Genomic DNA, 17,934 nt, shown 5'->3' with positions numbered 1-17,934 from the left:
AAATTACATACAATAATATGAACAGGCCCTTATTGGGCTTGTATATGATTTTATATGGACAGTATTGAAAAGGAGGAAATATGTCTTCTTCTTCTTCCAGACTGTAAGTGCTGCTTCAAGATAAACCCACATGGTTCTGTGAGTGTGTGTATGTGTAGAACTTTTCACATACAGTGTGCTACTATTTCAAATTAAAAGCTCTTGTTCTTGTGGTGCGCAGGTAATACACATGCCTATAAATCCATAAAGGAATAAGATATCAGCAAATGACATTAAAATGCTAACGCAAGTATTAGTTTGCAATGATTGTTGTTTTTTGTTTGTTTGGATTGTATTGCAGGTATTGTCATAGCAGACGACGTAAACTGATTTTTACGATTTTGATCAGAATTTGTTCATTGGCCGAGTCTTGTTTCCAATACAATTATATTTATCCAATTATTTTGAATTTTTTTCGTTTTATAAACTAAATATAAATTTTGAACACTTTTGTTTATTTTATTTAATATCAAATTATATTCTAAAGAATGATTACAATAAAACAAAAATCTTTAATTTCATATACTTATTTCTGAAAATAGACTTTTGTTTCAAATATTTACACACAATATAATAGCCTTGAGTTGCTTATTGACGCTTGAGTTGAGTACCGGTACGGTACATGTTTGAGAAAAATTACAAGCCTGTGAAAGGTAAGAATTGCGTTTATTTGATATTTCATGTGATAGAATGTTTACATGGTTGATATAAATGTTTATTTCTGTTAAAACACAGACTCCTAACTAAATAAGTCCTAGGCCTATTTATTTCGTTTCGGGTCTTCGTCATTTTCGTTTTCATCGCCGGTCTCTCTCGGGCACTCCCACCGGGACTTCGGGTCAACTCGCCGTGGAGTTTCTCCTTAGAGAAGAAAAATTGAGGCCGTCGGCCTAGCCTGGCTGGAGGCGTCTGGGGAGTAAAGGTCAGTGTGGCTACTCCCCACTGACGCCTAGGATCCCAAGCTATATTCACCCACGTACGGCCGGGTACAAAACCTGAAAGTTTACTTTCGCCCCCGAGATTTCTACTTTTCCCTCTAACATGTCTAAAAGTACATGTACCGTCACTGACCGTACATAACTTATCAACATGATGGGGTCCAACCACTCATTCAATGAACAAGGTTATGATATAACCTTGTTCTCAGTTATATCTCCATGTGTGGCAAAATAACGGTGGCAATGTTTGGCTTATTTTCTCTTTTTCTTTGGGGCAAATGCTTGATTTTTTTACACTGACAGTTTCCATTACACCTATTATTCATACAACTTGGCTCTTATTTAAATTTGATTCCTTAAATAATTTTTTTCTTAATTAAAAATAGAGATCAAAAAATGAAAATTTTCTTGCCATATTACTTTCCACCAATAGAGGGCGTACACAAACATATGCCCAAAATTCAAGTTTTTGAGCGCTCTGGTGAATACAAAAATTATTCCCAAGTTACTAATGAAAACTAAATTGCAACTGTATGAAAATTAGTAATTTTGGTCACAAAAGTGATATTTTAATGAATTTTTAAAGTGTGTGCTCTGTACACTACAACATTGGCATACCATAGTCCTACCTGTAGATTCCCCACAGGCAGGGTGGTAGCAGTGAACAAGTGGGTCCAACTTCATTTCCAAGAATCCAACATTTCTGCAATATTTATTTCATTTTTTTAAAGAAGAATTCATTAGAAAAATAAGAAAATTGTTATGAAATTAATAGAGATGGGAATTGCTTACAGCCGTGTTTACGTCGCCATCTTGATTTCTTTGTCTTCCGCTTGGCGACAGCACGCGAATCGGATGATGATGACTGCGAATGTAGTCTTGAGGACGCAATGATGATGATTTTTTTAGATATGTCATATACTTCTTCATCATTGACGTCTTGACACTCTCTCCATAGTGTCTTCAGCGAAGGACCAAAACAAAGATGGATTCCCCCAAAAAATCCATCTTTTTAAACCGAAGTTAAGAGAATTCATTTAATCTTATTAATTCTTACACCTTCCTACGCTTAATGCGTAGGAAGGTTTTAAATATTACTATTTAAAAATGTAAAAAAATGAAGATTTCTTACCTAATGATGCCGCGTAGACCCCTCGTTCCACATGTAAACAACGGAAATACAATAGCGTCGACCCTTGAACCGCTTATGTATGACGTACTTCCGGAAAGCAATGCCGTCTTAACGAACAATTTAGAGATAAAAAATCTTATTTAACAAATATTAAAATTTATTTCGTGATCATAAATAATTCATATCAATACATATAAATTATTTATGATCACAAAATAAATTTTAATATTTGTTAAATAAGATTTTTTATCTCTAAATTGTTCGTTAAGACGGCATTGCTTTCCGGAAGTACGTCATACATAAGCGATTCAAGGGTCGACGCTATTGTATTTCCGTTGTTTACATGTGGAACGAGGGGTCTACGCGGCATCAGTTAGGTAAGAAATCTTCATTTTTTTACATTTTTAAATAGTAATATTTAAAACCTTCCTACGCATTAAGCGTAGGAAGGTGTAAGAATTAATAAAATTAAATGAATTCTCTTAACTTTGGTTTAAAAAGATGGATTTTTTGGGGGGAATCCATCTTTGTTTTGGTCCTTCGCTGAAGACACTATGGAGAGAGTGTCAAGACGTCAATGATGAAGAAGTATATGACATATCTAAAAAAATCATCATCATTGCGTCCTCAAGACTAACTGCGAACGTGTCTAACGACTCTAATTTCTAAGTATCTTATGTCATGTTCGTAGACCGTAGTGACTAACAACAGTGGATTTTTTAGTTGTCGGTTAAATGAATAGCGGCCCTTCCAACGGTGCCGTTGATCTCCGACCTTAGCGGAGGAAGAATACAGGAGAGAGAGGTTAACAAATAACATCGCGCATCGATTCATAAGTTCATAACGCAAATATTGTGAGCGGAAAGGCAAAACTCATTCCGTTACCACTGACCAGGCCAGGGTCGGGGTGGTATTCTGAGATCCATTTTATCTTAGATAAAATAAAAATATTTTGTCTACGTTAAAATCAGTGAGATAAAATACCCTTAGAAATAAAATCTCTCCGAATTGGTATTCTGAGAACAATTTTATCTTCATTTTTCTCTGTAAGACACACCTATTTTTTAATCAATATCCAATTGGAATGCGCTTTTATAGCTCTCTCATATCACTCAACCAATCATTATCCATTCCGCTAGGAGGTGTAGCAAAGAAGTGAGATTGCGTCAATTTATTGACTTCAAATACGCTTGCGCGTCTTCCAGAGATTTCTTTTTAACAAAAGTGACAATACTCTCATCTTTTTTTCGAAGTCTATTTCGTATCTTTTCAAGCATCATTTCAAAGACAATATTAGTCAAGAAAAGTATAATGAAATACTTCCTGATTGTACAGGAATGTTGTTCTCAATGAACATATAATATTTCTTCATTTTCATATCAACATTTGTAGTTACATGTAATTCACCTACATGTAGAAATATTGACAAAATCAACATCACAGCTAGACCCTACCCTCTTTTAAGTTTTTTTTTTTTTTTTGAAGTAATTGGGCGCAAGTACATCATCCGCGTTCAAATGTCCAGATACGCGATGGGTATGTCTACGCAGCCACTACTCTGTTGCGTATCATCATAGACAAGCAAGCAACGCTGCACGCAAGATAAAATTTTAGATTTTATCTAGAGATAAAATGACATCTCAGAATACTAATTTCATTTTAAGAGATGAAATAAAATATTTTAAAGATAAAAATGACCTCAGAATACCGCCCCAGGGCTTTTTCTGGTGAAAAGCACGAAGTGTTCCATTTTCAATTTTAAAAATATTTTTAAATCTTAAAAGCACATAAAAATGAGCAAAATTGCTTACCTCAGCCTGGAAAGTGGCTTGGCATGTCTCTTTGACTTTGACGGAAATAAAGGAAGGTCGTTTGTGGCGATATACAATTCAGCTTGTTGGTATTTTTTTAACAAGATTCTTGATAAATTCATTGGCAATAAGGTCTTTGTTTGACAAAGTAGAGACACCAATAAATGCAATAACTTAAAAAACATAGTTTTTATATTATTTTTGCTGATGAATACTGTTTTGAAAATATTCAAATATAGAAAATTCTACGAACCTTGAAGTTGAATGAAGCCCCGCAAATTCCACCAAAGTCTTTACAGTAAAAAGATTGGACACTTTGCTGACTTCGCGTAATACTTTGTATCGATTTACATGTAAAATAGCTTTTGTGCCTAGTCTTTCCCTTGTTGTAGTGTCTTTGATATGAAGATAATCGTGCTCCCTCTTTAGCTCATAGACAAAAAATTTGGGAAATCGCAAGCTCGCTTTGTATTTTGTCAACGGGAAGAAAAATCAACACTTTAATGACGCTATTTGAGGGATATTTATCATATTAGGGGGGATTGATTTCACATCAATCGGTAAGTTTTGTACGAGGACTTGATTCTCTAAATCCTCTAATGAAATTTGCGGGAGTTTGTTCCAATTTTGCATGCGCCGTGCCTTCAATTTTCCTGTACACGACGGCAGTAATGCACCCATGGGTGAGTCTAGGCTAGACAGCTGGCAGCCGTCTGTTCCGAGGGGTTTTTAACATCTTTTTAAAAAAAAATTCTCCTCAAACACAGATCGATCGTGCAGCCACCATTAGTGCGTTAACAAAACAATGCGAAATCACCCCGACGGGGCTCATCGATTTTTGTCTTTATTTCATAAAAATATATAATAAGAACTTTAACATAATCAGAACACCACTACCTCAGAACAATTTCATAAAGAATAAGAACTGATTTAGTGAAATCAGAACCAAAGGTTTTTAGGGGAATGTAAAATTGAGCCTGTGGGGTATTGGGGAACCAGCAATGAGGCTTTTGGTATGTACATGTAGTGGTATAAAGGAGAAACAAAAAGTTGTAAAAATGTTTTTAAAAGCTACTCCAAACAAACAGATTTCAGCTGTCTACACTAGTGTGCAAAGCTCTAGTGAGTGTTGCATTGTATTCTAAATGTAACCCCCCCCCCCAAAAAAAAAGTGTTCTACTCAAATTACACTACAGTGTAGCTTTATCTTTTATAAGAATTTGTCAACTATGAATTGGCACTAGCTAATAGTAAATAGATTATTATCAAGTTTTCAGTGTCAGGTAGTCCTGAAAAAGACTGTTGGTTTATTCTCTCTGAAAATAGTTCTAAGAGCTGTTAGCAGTGTTCTACATGTAGCTATACCCAGTTTTGTGGCGGGCGCTATTTCTGGGCATTACAATTCTTTCAGGCAGAGTTAGTGGTTCTTAAAGGTCAAGTCCACCTCAGAAAATGTTGATTTGAATCAATAGAGAAAACTCAGAAAGCACAATGCTGAAAATTTCATCAAAATCGGATGTAAAATAAGAAAGTTATGACATTTCAAAGTTTCGCTTATTTTCAACAAAATAGTTATATGAACGAGCCAGTTACACCCAAATAAGAGAGTCGACGATGTCACTCACTCACAATTTTTTTGTTTTTTATTGTTCGAATTATACAATATTTCAATTTTTACGAATTTGAGGATTAGGACCTCCTTGCCTGAAGCACAAAATGTTAAAATAATGGAATTCCACGTGTTCAGGGAAGAATGAAACTTCATTTCACATGACAATGACGAGAAAATCAAAATATTTCATATTTCATATAATAAAATACAAAAGATATGGTGAGTGAGTGATGTCATCAACTCTCTCATTTGGATGTAACTGGCTTGTTCATATAACTATTTTGTTGAAAATAAGCAAAACTTTAAAATGCCATAACTTTCTTATTTTACATCTGATTTTGATGAAATTTTCAGTGTTATGCTTGTTGAATTTTTCTCTTTTTATTCAAATCAAATTTTTGTTGGGGTGGACTTGTCCTTTAATGTCAAAAGTGAAGGAAGATCAATGTAATTTAACAATCTGACATTAGCAACTCTTTAGAAATAACCGAATATTTATCAAATATAAGAATGTTTAATGTTATTCAGAATACAAGTAAAACGAGATTAAAGATGGAAATGGTTACAAGTGCAATTCCTCTTTGCAAGAAAAAGTTTAAGAAGAACTTTGTGTTTGAAACAGTTTTCAATTGAAATAGGTGGTGTATGAAGTGTTTTTCATGATTGCCTTCTTCTCTAAAACAACCAGAAATTGTTTTGGTTGAGTGCTGATTGATTATTGGTTGATTGCTAAATATAATTTGTTAATAGACTAACTAGTATTATTTGATTTTCATGTTTGGACTGTTCTGAAATTACTCAAAGTATTCATGGTTTAATCTTACAGTACCATTAAAGGAATACGTCATAATTCTTGAAAGGGTTGAACAACAAAGAAATAGAAAGAGATGGCTCTGCCTACCCTCCCGTCCTACTGGACATCGAGGTACAAGAATATTCATGAGAGGGCGATGGTGCAGCGGCGGAATCATGAAGAAGATTTCAGAGAGCAGTGGTCCAGTCGAGCAGAGTACTTCAAAACAAGTGAGGTTCAGATGACCAAGCAGAATGCCTGGACATCTGATCAAAGTTTTCATGATAGGTAAGACAAGATTACATGTGAAAGACATGTATCCCCCCCCCCCCCCTCCTCCACGTCCCCAAACATGCAGATAATCGGAAGGTTCTATTGTTTGTGGGGTTTTTGTGGGGGGGTATTATTTTTACTAGAGCTTCATAATCATGTGTTAAACCATTAGTAAAGATTGGAAAAGGAGTATGATGGAATGATCATGGTATGTCAATGGTAATGATAACGTTAAAAGGTAGAACAGGAAAATCAATCAAGTTCAAGTTTATTTAATCCAATCAAAACAAGAGACATATTACACAGTTTAACAAAAAAAAATAGAATACATGATAGGTTTGGGACCCAATAGAATCTGAGCTTTTGAAAGGGGCCCCTTAACATTACAGCAAGAATGAGATGAAAAATATATACAATGATAATCAGAGAGTAAACAAGAGAAATACATACAAAAAATCCACACACACACACCCACTTACATGACACAGACATATATGGTTTATCAAGATTCAATTTAAGATATTTTGTAATCTTACAAATAAAAATTTTCGACACAAATTTTTAAATATGGGCAGTGTTGGACTGGATCTAAAGCTTTGTGGTAACTTATTCCATTCTTTGATACAAACTATCACAAAAGAATTCAAAGCAGTACTTGTTCTTGCAAAGAAAACAAAGCAACAAATTAACAACCATGAATAGGTGAAATGGAGATGGCATACTCTCCCATTTATTACCACACAAAACATAATGCAAATGTTTGCAATATTCTAATTGATTGAAGAGCTGTCCTAGAGAGATAACAAACAACACACTGAGATGAACAAATTACACGATGAAGGCATGTACTCAGATAATTACACACAGACTGCATTGTGATGATGGGGAATTGGAGATAGGACCGTTGGTACAGGGTACTAACAAGACATTGAATATCGATAAGGTCATATCGTATGAATATTGTGTACATCGTATAGATTTCAATTGTTCTTTGCAGCATGGATGCGTTCAAGGCAAAGCACGATAAAGAGATGAAAGCCCGGGAGCTGAAAGAGAGGAGGAGGAGGCTCCGACACCTGCTGGATGGTGAGAGAAACGAGCTAGAAGCTGAGCTAAGAGGACTGTCTGGAGACAATTACGTTAGACTTCAAGAGATGAAAGAGCGGAGTGATGACCTGAAGACCAGCAGGGAAACATCAAGGAAACAGGTAAGGCAAAAAATTAACAACATTGGTTTTGTTGGAGAGGGGGGGGGTTGGGGAGAAAGGGGCTGTATGACCATACCTGTAAGACTGCTGAATGTCCCCATCATTCATTAGATTTTTCTACATTTTTCTTTATTTAACAAAAAAAAATTGATAAAAAAGGAACAAATGGATTGCTAGTACACCATCTGTTTTGTCCATAGAGGCAATATAGCATTATAGTGCATCGCCATGCTCATGTCTGACAGTCTGACTGACTCGATCTCCACTCGATGTTATACAGGAATCTCTGTAGCATGCACAAGAAAAAAAAAGCTTTTATTCAAACCTTGAAAAATGACCAAATCGTTGACCCAATTATTTTCCCCCCACTGTGATTGCAAACATTCATTTTTTTTCTCTTTGGTTGAAAGTGATATCTCTTCAATATTGGAAGAAAATTTAGTCTGGAGGAATCTTTATTCACTCTTGGGGCCCTATGTCTTGAAGGATTTATCAACTCAAATCCAATCTTTAGTGTCGACTGGTAGAAAAAGGAAGTCAAAAGCAAGTTTTCGCAATTGCAACAGGGTCAGGGACAGATTCTAGAACATAGTAAATGCACTGAAAATGCGTGTCAAACCACAATGAAGAACTGAGAGGTCTTTGTCGAAAATGGGTGAACCGGAGCAGCAGATCGTCCTAAGATTCAGAGCTGACAAAAAATTGCGAAACTGCTGTTTTGATTGACCGATCTTTGACAAAGACTATTTTGTCATGAAGGGCTTTTGACAATAGATTCCCTATGTTCCAGAAAGCATCTGCATAGTGGTTAAGAAAACTCCCTACTATGGCAGATGTCATTGACTGGCTTGTTACGGATTGATTACAGTCTGTTTGACATGAGATCTTGTAGATAGGCTTTCTTGAACTCTCTCGGGCTCAGCGGAAATTTTTATCTTGTGACACTGACACAAAGAATGAAGCAGAAGGGAGTAATCATGGATGGGATCATTTAACCTAACCTCAAAACTCTTGAGTCAGATTGATGAAAATGGAATTGCTTATATATCATTGGTAAAGTAGTAAATAATTTGTTAGCCACATTTTAAATGTTGACTATTAGAGAAAATATCCCCTTTCCTACCCTAGTAAAAAAAAAGAAAAATGAAACATAAATATAAGAATAGCAATATGAGTAATTTTCCTTTTGAATTTCTTAGATTGCTGATGAGAGATTGTACAACCACTGGAGGCAAAATAACCCAGATCTCAGAAAAGTAAGTCTTGTCAATTTACTTGAAGCAAAACCATTCAAATTATGGATCATGGATGAATGGGTGTGCAGAATTTTAATTTCATTGAATTAATTTGATAATCTAAATGTTCACTGTGCATACTCTGGAGTGTGTGTGCAAGGTTTTCTTCTTTCATAACAAAGACCCATAAGTAGTGATGTACAACACATTAGTTATATAATTTTATTTTCTTTCATACATCAGCTTACTCTACAAGTCCTTTAATGATATACCATTATCCCAGTCATCTGATTCTGGCTTTCCTGCACAAATTACAATCTACCACTCTCTCGGACCATTTAAGCAAGAGGTACATGCTAAAATTGTTAGGCATGATAGCCCCACATTCTACCAGATACCCAACTCAATATCTGAATGAGGAGTAGGAAAAAAAAACAAAAAAAACTAAAGATTGAAACATTGCCATGGAGGAGGCCAAGCATAAGCCCCTTTGATTGAAACTCTCCAAGCGCTATATCACGGCAGATTATTGTATAATTCTAGTTCTATGTATTATTCTCATTGCTCTAATCTTGACCTTTGACATCAGCTTGAGTCAGATATGCACAAACGCCATGTGACCAACGCATGGGAGGGGCAGAAGGAGGAGAAGGAGCAGCAGTTGGCTTCAGCCAGGGAGCAGGAGCGGTTGATGGAGGAGGCCATGGAGAGGGAGCGGCAGGCGGGGCTGGAGCTGGACCGGCAGAGGGCGGAGTCTCGTCTCCAGGAGGAGAAAGCAGTGGCAGCACAACTCATAGATCAAGTCAAGGAGCTCAGAGAGAGAGAAGTAGAGGTGAGGTCTGAAACCTTTTCTGAACAAAATGACCATATAATTCAATTTCAACTTTTGGTCTTGTTACTCGTGATGCAAATCTGTAAAAATTTATTCAGAAGACATGAGAAAGATTAAGAAAAGCTACAGATACTGTGCCCATATTTATTGCATCAATATCTTTGTTTTCAGTGTCTCCTATGGAGCTTCATCAAACCTTTGTTAAATTGTTTTCCCTTTCCTTAACCCTTTCCTATCCCCTTCCCCTTCACACTTCCGTTTTTACGTTTTCTTTCACCCCTTCCAAGTACCTACCCCTCTGATCCTCCCCTTAACTTGCCCACTTTTCAATCCTGTGTTCAAACTGTCTCCATGTTTTCTCGTTCTTGATTCGTTAGGCTGAGACCCTGAAAGCCGAGCAGGATGGGCTGATCAAACAACAGTGGGAGCTTGAGAAGTTAGAAGAAGAGCGAAAAGAGCTGGAAGAGCAGAGGAAGAAAGCCGAGTTTGGGCGTGCCCTTGTCAGTCAGTACAAGGCAAAACTAAGACGGAGAGCAAGACAGGTCCAAGAAGCTTTGGTATGTCAGGGTAGTCAAATGGCCCTATCTATGAAGATTCTTCTTGATCCTGTACACATGTATTATATTTTTAATAGGTTAAAGCTAATATTTTTTTGTCATTGTATATTTCTGGGAGGCAAATGTGAAATTTCTGGGAGGTGAAAGTGAAATTAAATTCAATTAGCTGTGAGTAAACCTCATTCAATATATCATTATCCAATCAATGTTTCTAATTCAACATATTTTATAATATGTTTGCAATTAATCCTAATTTAGATTAGCTCGAAGGAATTAGTTTAAGAAGTTAATACTCAAGTTGAAGCCATTAATATTTTTGGTCTGAAAATTCTAACAAGGAGAAAGTTGGGTAGTGACAAAACTTTCTAATATCATTCATTTATTATATTATCAGTTATAATCAATTTACGGCATATATGCAATGCTGTCCTACTTGTGATTTATTGCAATTGTGAAAGGGGTAGCTGTTGTCTAAATCTTGCAAAAGTAAGAGAACTGCCAGGTACTGACAGGTTCTGCACAATATGAATGTAATATAAAAATATTGTGACACTTGGAAATTTACAGAATATAGATGATGAAAACAAATTGTATTTTAATGTAATTCAGACAAGACTCTGCCTTGAAATGCTGTAAACCAGAAACAATCCATAACCCCATTCCAACTTACCAGAGTCACTGGAAAGGGGTCATGAAAATAATATATATATAAATAAATATTTCATTCCCCTATATCGATATGTGTTAGGCTTAGCAAAAAAAACGTGTTCTACTTGTCAAAGATTGAAAATTATTCATTTGGGATTATATTTGGCAATTTCATGGTTTTCACAGTGGATGGTAATCAAAATACCCAAATATACAGTACCACTCAGCCCTAATGTGGACCATGTTAACTTCTTTGTTTGCTTTGATAGGAACTTGATCGTAAGATCCTTGAGAGTGTTGCAAGAAAGCAGGCTGAAGAAGAAGGAATGAACATCAAGAGAAAAGAGAAGGCACAGGCCGATGCTGCATGGATGAAGCAAGTCATTGAGGATCAGCTAAAACTAGAGAAAGCAAGAGAGGCTGAACTAGATTCATTATTCAAGTGAGTATTACAGTATTACAGGCAGCTTAGATATGTCGAGTCGAAGCAAGTCATTCATGATTAGCTACTGTAAACTATAGAGAGACAGGGAGGCCAAACTAGATTCATTATTCAAGTGGGTATTATTACAGGCTGCGTAGGTATGTCAGTCAGTTGAAGCAAGTCATTCATGATTAGCTACTGTAAACTATAGAAAGATAGGGAGGCCAAACTAGATTCATTATTCAAGTGGGTATTATTACAGGCTGCGTAGATATGTCAGTCATTTAAATCAGAAAGCTAAGGAGACCGAACTAGATTCATATTTAAGCGAGAATTAGACCTGAGGGTTGTTTTACAAAGATTTAACCTAGGGGATGTTTCACAAAGATTTAAGTATGACGTAGAGTCGCACTTAAATGTCTAGTTGCGAGCAGTATAAAAGGCTTGACAGCATTGGTCAGATCATGCTAAAAGGACGCGCACTGCTACGTATTGATCAATAAGATTGCGCTTTGCATTTCGTGTACGAGTCAACATTTAAGTGTGGCCTAAGTCATACTTAAATCTTTGTGAAACACCCCCCAGGACTTCGTGCTGTTGTGCATAAATTATGATCAGATTTATGAAATGCCACCCAAATACTGTGGGATCTTTTCTTGATAAGACACATCTCTATCATTTCTACAGGGAGGAAGCAGCACGTCAGTGGTCCAAGAGAGAAGCAGAATGGGAGAAGGAAAGATTGGCTAGAGAAAGGCTTATGTCAGAGGTGAGAATTTGTCTTTCTCTTCAGATGTGATATTTTACCACCGGGGCGACAAAACATTTGATATGTTTAATGTTAAGGGCACTATAACACAAGATTGGTTCTTGGTCACTGTTTGAATAGAATGATCTTGATTTTAAAGCCACTGGCAGTTAGTAGTTGATTTCAATCCTTTGTATTATGGAGCCCACGGGGGTGAAAGAAAAAAAGGAATATTGTAATATTTGGGGGGCAAAAGGATTTTTTTTTCTGGAATGAGTTACATGAAGTGCATAGGGCATGTCTCCAGTAGCAAGCTTTAGTTAAGTTTTAGTACAAGTAGGTTCTATATATTCAAGGTTGACTTTTACACACTCTGCTTTGATTTAATGACTGCCCCCCTCCCCAGCCTTTGTAGGGTTAATTGTCAAAAAAACTCCAGATTAAAGGGTGAGCAGAGTCCCTATTGATCTCCATTAGGATGCTGTCCCTGGACCCTGCTTGGGTTCCCCCCCCCCCTACCAAAAAACGTCAAGACTTTTTCAGGTCCTTGAACCCAATGTCCCAAATTCACAAAGGTGTTTTTTAAAACCATCGGCTGAACCCATTGTGTATGCAGATTTCTTGTATAAATTACACTTTTATTTGCCGCGTATATTTAACAAATGTCCAATGCTGATGCGCACTTTTGTCACAGTCCGCCAAATTGACACCTGTTGCCGTGGTTATCCACGCTATTTTATTCATGGGTCCAGTGTTTTGAATTAATGATTCTACTCTTCAAACAGTGAACTCGTGAATAAAATAGCATATTTAACCATTGCAACAGGCGTCAATTTGGCGCACTGTGACAAAAGCGCACATCAGCATTGGCGTTTGTTAATACACGCGGTAAATAAGCGTAATTTAAACAGAAAATCAACATAAACCATGGATTCAACTGATGGTCACTCTCTGCCTGACAGACCTGCCAAGCTGATCCCACAAGTGTTCAATTGGGTTGAGGTCTGGGCTGTTCGCTGGCCACTCCATCCTCTCAACGCCCTCATTCTTCAAGTACTCGTTGACAATGCGTGCTCTATGGGGTCGAGCGTTGTCATCTTGAAAGATAGCATTTGGGCCAAGATTACCGTGCAAATATGGAAGTACCACTGGTTGAAGCACTTCTTCTTTGTAGCGCTGAGCTGTCATCTTGCCATCAACAAGGATGAGTGGTGTTTTCATCATCATGAAGATGCCTCCCCAAACCATTAATGCTGTCACTCTGTCGACGCAACAATCGCTCACCAGGACGTCGCCAGACCTTGATCCTGCCGTCAAGCTTCCTGAGACAGAATCTTGACTCATTAGAAAAAAGGACAGATCTCCACATCGCCTGGTTCCATTGTAAATGGTCACGGCACCAGCGCATATGGTTACGACAGTGAAGGGCAGTCATTGCAGGTCTTCTTGCAGCTTTACGGGCGCTCAAGTTGGTTGCGTGGAGCCGGTTTCTGATCGTGTGATCAGACAGTCTTCTGCCGTATCTGCGTGCAAACCTTTCTTCGAGATTTCTTGCCGATAGCCTTCGATTCCTTAATGCAGAGAGGGTGATATAGCGATCTTCCTCTGGTGTTGTCTGCTTTGGACGCCCATAAAAGGTGCCTGTCTTTAACTTCCCCAGATTCAATGAATTTGGCACTCAATCTTGAGATGGTGCTTTTGCTCACACCAAACCGGATTGCAACATCGTTTTGGGATACCCCTGCTTGGAGTTGGCCAATTGCTTGGGCCCTAAGGACATTTGATAAGCGGGTGTATGGAAACCTTTTTCAAGCAACCACAAAAAACACACCACAGGTTTATCTCACACAAACCAATAGTAAATCTTAACACACATGATTCATGTTTTTTTACTTCATCAATTACAACCTGGACAGCATTCAAACGCATTTTATTATTTAAGTAAGAACACAATCACATAAACATTTCTGAAAAAACAACAATATTCAAAGGGGCAAAATGTAAACCCATGTGCAGATTCAAAAGAAATGCAGACTTTGGTTGAAAAATGATGCATTTTGCAACATTTCACTTCTGACTTTGCCTCATTGTCAGGTGTACTGAACATCCCACGATTGCATAATCAGGACAATCATTGTAATCATTGTAAGAGGAATAATGGAGCTTTTCAATGACACCACTCTCACCTTTTATAGATTAATGATAAAAAAGTTATCCTCCCTCAAACTTGAGTTGCGTTACTTTTTTTGAGGGGTTTATGATATACTATACAAAGCTTCTTCTATGTATATTTTGTTTTCGTGTAGGTTCTACAAGAACGGCAAGGTCAGCTACAAGATCAGGTGGAGGCAAACAGGAAGAGACAAGAAGAATCGTTACAAAGACGAGAAGAACTCCTCAGAGATATGGAGATTGCACAACAGCTCACTCAGAGAGAGAAAGAAGAGGAAGAGAGAAGAAAGGCATCCACAAGAAGACAGTTTGAATCTCAGGTAAGGATAGAGAGAGAGAGAGAGATATGGAGAGCGAGTAAGAGAGAAACATACAGACATATACAGGGAAAGAGACATACAAATGGAGAGGGAGACAGGAAGGAGAGAGGGGGTGATGGTTGATTGGCTCCTTAAGTTATAGACAAGGAGAAAGCCCAGATGCTATAAACTCAGGAGAGCAATCAAATTACACTGAAATTAAGAGAAAGTTTTAATGCTCTATTGATCAATGATGAAGAAGGAAAGAAAGAGAGAGCAAGAGAGAGATTGCCTGAAAGTTCAAACAGAAAGAAAGAAAGAAATGCACTTGAGAAAAAAATATCAAATAAGATGCAGGAGAAGATTAAGGAAATGGAAATGTAGTTATAGAAGTGGTGAGGAGAAAGTGAATAGGCAGTGTTTGAAATACGGTGAGAACGAACGAAAAATGAATAAAAACAGGATTTTTGCTATCCTCATGTGGTAGAAAAAAGAAGTAAGATGGCAGTGCAAGATGTACCAAAGGATAGGAAGAGTAGGAAATCCAGAAACGATACCATTACGTCAAACTTCCCTTTGAAACAATACCGCAGTTCGGATTGCGAACTGCGGTGTTGTACCCCATTTTCCATTTGGATCTCCTAAAACTTATTTCCAAGCCCTTATCAACCGCGCTTGGCCAAGTAATCCAGGGGTAATCCCCACTGTCTCAATTTCACCCCCACAGGCCAGTATATGAGCGTTGAGCAAAGGACGAAAAGATAAACAAAAATGCAGCTGCGCTATTACGTAAGACTTCTCTGCCTGTAGTAGGACCTTCGGAATTAAATTATTGTATTCCATATTTAATCACGTTTTCAAAGGCATATTGTATTCAGTAACCCAATGTTAGTCCAGTTTCAATTTCGAACGAAGAAAATAGACCTCGGAATAAGGAAAGTAAGCGAATAAAAATGACGGCATGCTTACAGGGACCGCACTCAGCGCTGCGCATGCATCCCATCGTGTGTGGCCCCCTACTGTGACTGTATATGCCAGGCTGTTGTTTTATCTTCGGACCAACGTCAAGAAACAGGTGTTTTGATACTTAAATTGCTTTCTTGAGGCAGTTACGGCTGGAGAAGAGAATTGATGAGAAGGGGAACTGGGGTATAGTGTTCTCAAATGGAAGTTTTTCATCATGAATGCAACAATACCTTTTTTTTAATTTCAGATGACGGAGAGGGATTCGAGAAAGAAGGAGGCAAAGCTGAGATTCCAGGAAGAGCTTGATGCTGAGAGACAGGCAGAAGAAGATTATGAGGAGATGCTTAGAGAAGAGGCATCTCGCCTAGCTCTTGAAGATTATGAGCCAAAGGTAGGTTTTCACAAGGGGTGGGGAGGGGAAGGGGTATCCAATTCCCCCCCTTCCGTATAACTAGTCCTAAAAAAGCCCAGCTAAAATCGGGTTAATGTCAAAGTTCTTCATGCCAATGTGTTACAATCCATAAACCATTTCCCACCTTTTTTTGTCCACTTAATTTTACCCAACCCCAGTAAACATTTGAAAAAGCCCCAGTAAATTAAAAACTATTTATTTCAGTATGCCACTGTCAAAATAGTATTTGCCATTTCTTCCTTTTTGTGTTATAGTCGTATCCACGCACCACATCTAGATTGAGTAGTCGTCCAGAATCCACCATTCCACCAATGTCCTCTAGACCAGGATCTACTATACCATTTCCTGGAGGGTCCAGACCCAATTCAAGGCCAGGCTCGAGAGCAGGACCAAAGTCTGGCCCTAGTCCAGGACCTGGAGCAGCACCCAGTGGTTGGCGAAGACCGGGACCTATACCGGCTTGGGAATGAGAGCGCGGAGATGTCATCTGATCTAGTGATTCTGTGTATTGTATCTCTAAAACAGCTTACATGGGGAATTCTACTCCGTTGGGGGTTTGTCCATTAGCAGGTGTTGTCTATCATCCAGAGTAGAATGTAAATTCAATGACCATTATATGCTAAATGATGCTCCCTTTATTCCACCCATCATCTAATCTGGGGCCGTTTCATAAAGCTGTTAGTGAGTTAAGAGGGACTTTAAGAATGACTGGTGATCCTTTCCTACGCGCTAAATTAATCACCAATGAACATTTAATGGTGGATATGATTTACCACAAGAACGGATCACCAGTCGTTTTTGAAGTCACTCTTAGCTTACGAACAGCCTTATGAAACAGGTATCTTCTGGGTTTCATTGGTTACGGTTATACGGTTATATTTCCCAGCTCGACAATGCCCAAGGTGCACATAGGCTAAAAAAATTTGTATATATAGACAGTATAATTGTCTGACCCAAGAAGATGTATACAGGTATTTCCAGAGATTGGTGACAATGAATTTAATCAACCCTCCATGAAAGCTAGCTTAGACAGATTGATTTTTAAAGGTCAAGTCCACCCCAGAAAAAGTTGATTTGAATAAATAGAGAAAAATCAGACATGAATAATGCTGAAAACTTCATGAAAATCGTAATAAAATGTAATATAAGAAAGTTATGACATTTTAAAGTTTCGCTTATTCTTCACAAAGCAGATCTGTGCTCAACTCAGTGATATGCAAATAGGAGAGTTGGTGATGTCACTCATTATTTCTTTTGTTTTTTATTGTTTGAATTATACAATATTTCAATATTTACGAATTTGACGATTAGGAGCCCCTTGCTTGAACCACAAAATGTTAAAATAATGGAATTCCTTGTTTTGGGGGAGAGATTGATTTTTATTTTCACATGACAGTGACGAGAAAATCGAAATATTTCATATGATAAAATACAAATGAAATAGTGAGTGGATGATGTTATTGGTCCCTTCATTTGCGTACCTAACAGGATTTGCATATAACTGTTCTAAGAAATTAGGCAAAACCTAAAAATGTTATAACTTTCTTATTTTACATCCGATTTTTATGAAATTTTCAGTGTTTTGCTTGTTTGATTTTTCTCTTTCTATTCAAATTAGCTTTTTGTTGGGGTGGACTAGTCCTTTAAGCCTTCATTACACAAAGCCTTTTCCTTCATGTTTGTCCGTTTCTTTGGAGACTACAGATAAAACAACTGGGCATTTAATTCTGGTCACCCATCATTGGATCGTGACGCTCGAAACCCTGGTAAATTTTGATCCATGGTACTGGACCGTCTTACACAAAGAGTTACGATTGGTCCAATCAATCTCAACT

General features: G+C 37.5%; 1 protein-coding gene across 3 annotated transcripts; it reads left to right on the top strand.

Moving 5' to 3' along the window:
- The first annotated feature begins 593 nt into the window (after positions 1 to 593).
- Positions 594 to 17,196, top strand: LOC121408215 (trichoplein keratin filament-binding protein-like). Of its 3 annotated transcripts, none has more exons than XM_041599603.1 (11): positions 594 to 692; positions 6,393 to 6,613; positions 7,596 to 7,806; positions 9,006 to 9,062; positions 9,631 to 9,873; positions 10,251 to 10,430; positions 11,348 to 11,520; positions 12,190 to 12,271; positions 14,557 to 14,742; positions 15,935 to 16,078; positions 16,354 to 17,196. In XM_041599603.1, exons 2-11 carry the CDS (start codon positions 6,420 to 6,422, stop codon positions 16,567 to 16,569), a joined length of 1,686 nt encoding a protein of 561 aa, XP_041455537.1. In that variant the 5' UTR covers positions 594 to 692; positions 6,393 to 6,419; the 3' UTR covers positions 16,570 to 17,196. The 3 variants fall into 3 exon arrangements, with proteins under 3 accessions (XP_041455537.1, XP_041455535.1, XP_041455534.1); XM_041599601.1 differs by having other exon boundaries at positions 596 to 692; positions 6,370 to 6,613; XM_041599600.1 differs by having other exon boundaries at positions 600 to 692; positions 6,359 to 6,613.
- The last annotated feature ends 738 nt before the right edge of the window (positions 17,197 to 17,934 follow it).

Source organism: Lytechinus variegatus, chromosome 2 (assembly GCF_018143015.1).
Source record: "Lytechinus variegatus isolate NC3 chromosome 2, Lvar_3.0, whole genome shotgun sequence".
Taxonomy (NCBI): domain Eukaryota; kingdom Metazoa; phylum Echinodermata; class Echinoidea; order Temnopleuroida; family Toxopneustidae; genus Lytechinus; species Lytechinus variegatus.
Note: the sequence above shows the minus strand (reverse complement) of the source record. Positions and strands in the feature narration are given on the sequence as shown.

What these genes read in the sequence shown, in the direction of transcription:
- LOC121408215 (XM_041599603.1), top strand. Translation starts at nt 6,420, where the DNA reads ATGGCTCTGCCTACCCTCCCGTCCTACTGGACATCGAGGTACAAGAAT. An exon ending in GGGAAACATCAAGGAAACAG is followed by an intron (nt 7,807 to 9,005) that starts GTAAGGCAAAAA and finishes TGAATTTCTTAG; the next exon opens with ATTGCTGATGAGAGATTGTA. An exon ending in GAAGACAGTTTGAATCTCAG is followed by an intron (nt 14,743 to 15,934) that starts GTAAGGATAGAG and finishes TTTTAATTTCAG; the next exon opens with ATGACGGAGAGGGATTCGAG.